The 7,050-nt window shown below is 51.8% G+C and overlaps 1 protein-coding gene across 2 annotated transcripts in view; it reads right to left on the bottom strand.

Annotated features, from left to right (window-relative positions):
• The window catches only part of She (Src homology 2 domain containing E), a 24,683-nt gene extending 17,928 nt beyond the window's left edge, over positions 1–6,755 (bottom strand). For both annotated transcript variants that reach the window (XR_003378741.1, XM_005367195.2), the window contains exons 1-2: positions 5,719–6,755; positions 3,744–3,870 (exon numbers count right to left, since the gene is read on the bottom strand). Coding sequence is in view for 1 of the 2 variants with exons in the window: in XM_005367195.2 (XP_005367252.1) it covers positions 3,744–3,870; positions 5,719–6,336 (745 nt within the window). In the remaining variant the exon portion in view is untranslated. The remainder of the gene's footprint in view (positions 1–3,743; positions 3,871–5,718) is intronic.
• Positions 6,756–7,050: the final 295 nt, after the last annotated feature.

The raw sequence follows: 7,050 nt of genomic DNA, 5'->3' as shown, positions 1-7,050 counted from the left end.
GATACCTACACAGACCCTGCAGACTTGACCTGATGTGGAATTTCTCCAGTGCCACACTGCCTAGACATACTTAAAATGATACCTACACAGACCCTACAGACTTGACCTGATGTGGAATTTCTCTCTGTATGTTGTGAATGACACTGGTTAGTAATAATAATAAACCTACTTGAGCCTGTGATAGGGTAGAATAGAGCTAGGTGTGTGTGGGGGGAGGACTAAACTGAATGCTGGGAGAAAGAAGGCGGAGTCAAGAGAAACCATGTAGCCCCACCACAAACAGATGCTGGTAAGCCATAGCCTCGTGGCAATACACAGATTAATGGAGACGGGTTAATTTAAGCTATGAGTTAGCCAGAAATATGCTTAAGCTATTGCCCAAATAGTATTGCAAATAATATGGCTTCTTTGTGATTATTTTGGTTCTGAGCAGCCAGAAACGAACAAGTGGCCTTCTACAACACTGACCCAAAGCGAGGCTGTCCCTCTGCTGGGATTCACATGATATACCAATGTAAAAATCGAGCCTGGGATAGTAGCACGTACCCCAAGACTTGAGTATGTCTGGGCCATGAGGCAATGGGGACACAGCACTCACTCTGGAGTGGTAGACCTCAACTCGAATTCTTCATCTATTCTGAAAAAAATCTTGTGAAGTCAAAGGAGAGACTGTAATCTCAGCACTTGGGAGGCTGAGGAAGGCAGAGAACAGTAAATTCAAGGACAGCATCACTACATAGCAAGACCCTTCTCAAAACAAATCAATGAACAAAAGCCAATGGGAACCAAAATAGAAGGCACAGTGGCTGACATCTATATCCCAGGATTTGGGAGGCTGATGCAAAAGGCCAGCCTGGGTTTCTTAGGAAAAAGACCTTGCTGAGTGTGGTGGTAAATGCCTTAACGCCAGCCGAGGCAGGCAGGATCTCTGAGATCCAGGTCAGCCTGGTCTATAGAGCAAGTGCCCGGACAGCCAGGACCACACAGAGAAACCCTGTCATGAAAATCAAACAGAAAAGTTTAAGAACTATAGTGAGCAGACCTTGCCTCTTAAATAAAAAAGTACACACTTTTAAAAAAAAGTATGTGTGTGTCTGGATGGTTTGGCAGGTAAAGGTGCATGCTCTCAATTGACCTGGGGTATAAGAAGAGAACTATGTCCTACCGGCTGCCCTCTGGTTTCCACACGAGAACCCACACACCAGATAGATAAAGTCTTGCAAGCGGGACAAGCCTGGGGTCCTCTATGCTTGTTTTCACTTGGTAACACAGGGGATGGTTAGTCCCTTTAGAGAGCTTTTGAGGCGACAAATCCAAGAAAATGAAACTGGGGATGCAGTTCTTTTGAGAATTGCTGATTTACTATGCTCAAAGTTCTGGCTGGGTTCAATCCCCAGCATGGGGTGGGTGGGTGGCTAGAAGGAAGCATTTGTGAGCAGCTGCACTCCTGGGCTTTCCTGACTGGTGCACTTCTAGCCCCTGCAAAGAAGCTACTTCCCTATCCTTTTCTTTCTCGGGGGAGGAGGTGGTAGTGTTTTCAAGACAGGGTTTCTGCGTGTAGCCCTGGCTGTCCTGGAACTTGATCTGCAGATCAGGCTGATCTCAAATTTAAAAATCCTTGTGCTTCTGCCCCCGGAAAGCTGGGATTAAAGGTGTGAGCCACACCCCCCCTCAAATAAAGAAGCTATGCTTTTGCAGCCAGTGGAGGTTACTACAGAGTCACTGGTCAAACACAGAAAACAAGTGACTGTGGATACCCACCCCCCTCCCAAAGGGGCATCTATAACATAACTATTACAGCCAACATTGAGGGGACACGGTGGGAGAAGGGGAGGAGGGAGGGTAGAGACGGAGGACCAGGAGGAATGCTGTAGCCATGTCTTCTGGACCTGGCAAGCCCAGGATGCCCGCGCCCCAGTGCTCAGCCCTGCACCCACGTGCATGTGGCAAACACTAGTGGGAAGCAGTAGGCTTTATGTATAATATATTTATGTAGTCATACATATGTGTCATGTATTATATATGCTATAGAAGATGCCATGCGTTTGAGAGGGGGTGGGGTGGGGACGCAGGAGGAGTTGGGGGGAAGGAGTGGGTATGACCATAATGTATTATACTTACATATGAAATTCTAAAAATAAAAAGGAAACCAAACATTTTCCTTGGTTATATGTAAAAGTCAATCCTTTCCCTTGTTCCGTTTAGGCCACTAAAACTTTGTAAAAGTGACTTCGTTCTCACTTCCTTTCATTCACAGACTTCATCAGGGGCCACAGTCCAATGACCTGCAGGGTCACAGCCTGGCCAGGGCACACCCTCCCCAGCATGGTACCTTATCTCTGTGAGCAGGGAAGCAGGAAACAGAGCAGAGCTTTCCTGTCTCTCGTTCTTGCCTGTCTTGGCTTTCCAGGGTGTGACAGTCACCTCTCTGCTAGCCTCTGCAGGGACAGCTCGCCCAGCCCAGGCTGGAAAGCTCGTCCGTGTGTTTCAACACAGTAAAGTCCTCCACACGTGAACAGGACACACGAGTCAGCACTCAGGAGCCACAGACTTCATTACGGTTGCTTACTTTAAAATTCCCAAATAAATCTGAACTAGTTTGATATTTTGCTTACATACTCCTCACCAACTTATAAGAACTGAGTAAAAGAGAAAGGTCTGACACCAAGACCCACACGAGGGTTTGTTCAGCCCACAGACTGGGACTTGGACTTGGCAAACAACAAGGTTAGTTTAGTTTTCTGTGATTTGCCTGGAGTGGCTGACAGAGATTGTTAATTTTCCCCTAGTAATTAATTACTCTGTTTCAGTGTTGAAGAATTTGAGATAAATCTTCTACCACAGTAGAAAAAAATTATATTACATCTCCAACGTTTACAGATTGAATCCCGGAAGTATATATTTTATATTTGTACAGAGTAATAATCTCCATTATGATGCCAATGCTTTTGAATGTGGCCAAGATATGTATATCCGTGTAGGCAGAGGCCGCTTGTTCGTTCCCGGCTGCCCAGACCAGACATAACCACACAGAAACTATACTAATTAGAGCACTGCTTGGCCTACTAGCTCAGGCTCTGTCAACCTGTCGGCAATGTTAAAAGCGAAGGGTGTGAGGCCAGTGAGACAGCTCTGTGGGTAAAGGTACCAGCGTGGTGGGGCAGCCCGAGGTTGAGAGGCAAGAACCGCCCCCCACAAGCTGACTTCTGACTCCCACCCTCACTTGGTGGCACGAGAACACCCGAGTAAAATGTAATGAAATTTTTAGAAGGTCAAGGCTACAGACAGACTGAGCAGACTCTCAAATGCCATCTTGCACAAAACCAGAAAAACTTAAAAACAAAATTCTTCAAGTTCTTACAACTCTGAAGGACACCAAAAGACAATTAGGAATTTTTCCTTTAAGATTTGGATCTAATTTCTGTTTCTTCCATTCAGCAAAATCTGATTAAATTGTTCTCTTCCCCAAATATCATCCATCTATCTATCTATCTATCTATCTATCTATCTATCTATCATCTATCTATATTTCTCTATTTTTTTGGAGGCAAGGTCTTTCTACATAGCCCTGACTGTCCTGGTATTCATTACACAGGCCAAGCTGGCCTTGAACTCACAGAGATCCTCCTGCCTCTGCCTCTCAAGTGCTGGGATTAAAGGTGTGCACCACCACACCCACCCCTGATTACCATTCTCCAACACTCTGAATGAGAATGACATTTCTGTCCTCATCAGGCACACACCTGTTATCATCTGCTGTGCGTCGTAGGGTTCCATGTAGCCATCGTTTTCACCCACTCTCTCTGCGTCCCTTTGACCTTTGGTCCGTTTGGCATCATATGGGTCAGCGTAGTCTTCTAAAATGATGACCTGTCCAATGAGAAAGGACAGTTGCTAAGGATTTCCCAGATAGGAAAATGGCAACAGCATCAAAATGGCTGGTGAATGCTCCCACAGGTCCAACGAGTCAAAACTTCTCATCAGTTCTGACAGCTTTTGTAGTTGATCACGTATCTCTGCAAGACAAACTTTCTTCTGTGCCTTGCTTGTGTGTTAAGAGAGCGGCAGGGTAGACAGTGGGTAGGGGAGGGTATCTGGGGCCTCAGTGCACGGAGAAGAATTGTTCTATCACAGATTGGCAGCTCCGAGTCTCCTGCCAGCTAAGCAATACAGACCCAGTGAGTCACTTCATAGAACCAAGGTGATTAAAAAGGAGTCCAACACCTGCTTCCTGGCCTCAAGGATTTTTACAAGCTCCAAAGAGATGGGCATCACAGGTTAGCACCGAACAGTACCCCAGAAGTTTCGGGTTCCATAATCCACAGGGAGAGTGATTTAGCAGCTACGACAGACAGAACTTTGATGGTATTTATGTGCAAGAGCATCTGTCGTTCCAAACCACAGGGTGCATGGAGGTGTTCTGTGTGCACGGCACTTCTGTTCTGGAGTGGCTGCTAACACTACAGGGGTGAGACCCCGACTCAGGGAGGAGGCCTGGTCCCTGCTCCACAGTCTCTGGCAGAAAGCTCATGAGGAAGTAATTCAGAAAGTTAAGGGAGAAGTTAAGAGAAGGGGACAGACTGGAAGAATCTGCCACCTCGGAGAAGACAGCCTAAGAAATGCCAGTCACCCACAAGTGACACCCACAAGAGGGGACTGTGACTACCACTAACTCCATCCCATCCTCCTTGAAACCTGCTCCACATGCTGTAACTCGGATACACCAAGGAAGGTAGGAGGTGACACTCAGTCCTTGCCCAACACTGAGGCATGCCACCCAGTTATATATGAGATGCTTCCAGCTCCATCTTCCCGTGGCTCTGTTCAGTGCCTGGAACAGGACAGGCACACAGATCTCTGTAAACTCTTGAATGGTACCCAATACATGCCACTTCACACAAGTTCGCGGCAGTCTAGGTCAGCTTGTTGAAAGGCAAGAGGAAATTTAAGCCCCTCACCAAGAAGCGGTTGCGTGGGCTGAAGCCTAAAACCTGAGTGGGAGCTCTTCTCTCTCCCCATTCCTCACAGGCAGAAAGCCCAGCTCTGCCCTGCATGGATGGAGAATTGGCTCACAGACCCCCCCCCCATTAACCTTTCCCACACTGGACAGCACCCAGAAATCCTCTGGTGACTAAGATGCCGGAAACACCTTCTTCTCTCCTGATCTGCAATTTCCTTATGGGCATTTCCTGGTTAAGGACGTTGAGCCCCCCATCCTCCCCCCAGGGAATGGCCCTTACTCTATAGCACAGCAATAATCACAGAATGAATGGAAGGTCTGTCTTCTTGGCAATGCTGGAACTCTGAGAGGCTTGGGAGATGGGAACTCACACTTTACAGTTCCTCTGTGTGCTCAGGAGTCTACAGAAGTCTAGCCTTGGTACCCCTTGATGACAAACTCGAAAACAAGGACCAAAGCACACCACACCTATAAAAGGGTTGATTTCTATCCCTTCCCTTCAACTGCCCTTCTAAACCCACGAACAAAAACCAAACACAACAAACAATGAAGTCAAGGTCTTGAAGCCTGGGCAAAAAATCTTTCCAAAAGAAAGTAAGTCTAATGATTTTTAAACGGTCACTTGGGAGTCAGAATCGACTCAGGGGAGGACCTTGGGAAACATCTTGAACTTATCTTACGCATAAGGAATATTGGGATTCAACAGGCTCCCGTGTGCCCCCAGCACTGAGAGGTAGGTAGAGACGCTGGCTTCCTACCGTGTCTTGCTGTTTCATTATCTTGGCCTTGTCCAGCTCGGGGCCCAGGGAGGACGGTGAAGAGGACGCAGAGGAAGAGGAGCTGCTAGAGCTGCTGGTGCTGCCGCCACCCGGGTAGCCGCTCTTACCATTCTTCTCCTGTGTGTCCACCTTGATGAGCCTGCTGATGTAGGTGCTGCAGCCCGCGCTCTTGGCCACCGCGCCCCGGTGGGGCTCCTCCTCAGTGGTGGCAGCGGTGGCGGTGGCGGTGGCGGTGACCCGGGAGTTCTTGCGACCCTTGCCGGCCGCGGCCTGGATCAGACCCTGCAGGCTGTCCCGGGACAGCCGGCTGTCCTTGAGGGGTCCGCCGCCCGCCCTGCTGCCCCCCAGCTCGGCCGCCGAGTTCTTCCGGCCCTTGCCCGGGGCGGGCGCCGCGCCGCCGGTCTCCGAATTCTTGCGCGGCTTGCCGCCCGCGCCCCCGGGCCTGGCACGCTCCGACGCGGTCTTCAGGGTCAGCGGGAACTCCTTGAACCACTTGGCTGCCATCAGGGGACCCGGGAGCGTCGAGGCCGCGGAGCAGACGAGCGAGGAGGCCCAGCCGAGACACCGAGTGGCGCCAGGGGCCGGGGGCCGCCGCATTCCCCGGGGCTGGGCGCTGGAGGCCGCCGCGAGCCCCTGGCCGTAGACGCGCGCCCGGCAGGGTGGGAGCCTGGGCGCGGAGCTGGACGCGCGGGCGGGAGGGCGAGCGGCGGGCGCGGGGGCGGACTGCCCTGTCCTCTGCGCTCCCCCTCGCTGCCGCCGGGCGCCGGGGCTTCCCCTGCTTTTCCTCCTGAGGTGGGCGAGGCCGAGCCCACGGAAGCCCCCGGCAGCCCTGCCCACACTCCCAGCGACGGCGGCGGCCGCGGCTCCCGGGCGCCCGCCTCACGGTGGACGCCCAGGACGGACGGGCGAATGATTGCGCCCCTCCCTCGGCAGCGCCGGGGCCCCCTTCTGCGGACGGGATGGGTGCGGGGAGAGTGGCCTGGAGTCGCCTCCCGGACGACTGTAGCGAGCGCCCGCGCCGCTTCCCTCGCTCGCCCGTCCCGCACGCGTCCGGGCGCGGCCGTCCCTGGGCGCACGGAAGCGGCTCTAGGGTCGAAGGCTCGAAGCTCGGTTGGGCGGCCGCGCACGGCTGCTGCGGGGCGGCGACCGGGGTGACGTCCCCCAGGGAACCCCTGTGGGAGGAAGAGCGTGGTGACCCTGACCGGATCCCGACAGAGACTGCGCTCTGCGCGCCCTCTCGCCGGTTGGGGTTCTCAGTCTCTCTCTCCTCAAAGCGATTTCAAAGCTTTGGGGTTAAGAAGATTAAGTATG

Source organism: Microtus ochrogaster, unplaced genomic scaffold, assembly GCF_000317375.1.
Source record: "Microtus ochrogaster isolate Prairie Vole_2 unplaced genomic scaffold, MicOch1.0 UNK16, whole genome shotgun sequence".
NCBI classification, from domain to species: domain Eukaryota; kingdom Metazoa; phylum Chordata; class Mammalia; order Rodentia; family Cricetidae; genus Microtus; species Microtus ochrogaster.
The sequence above is the reverse complement of the archived record's forward strand: the minus strand, read 5'-3'. Positions and strand labels throughout refer to the sequence as shown.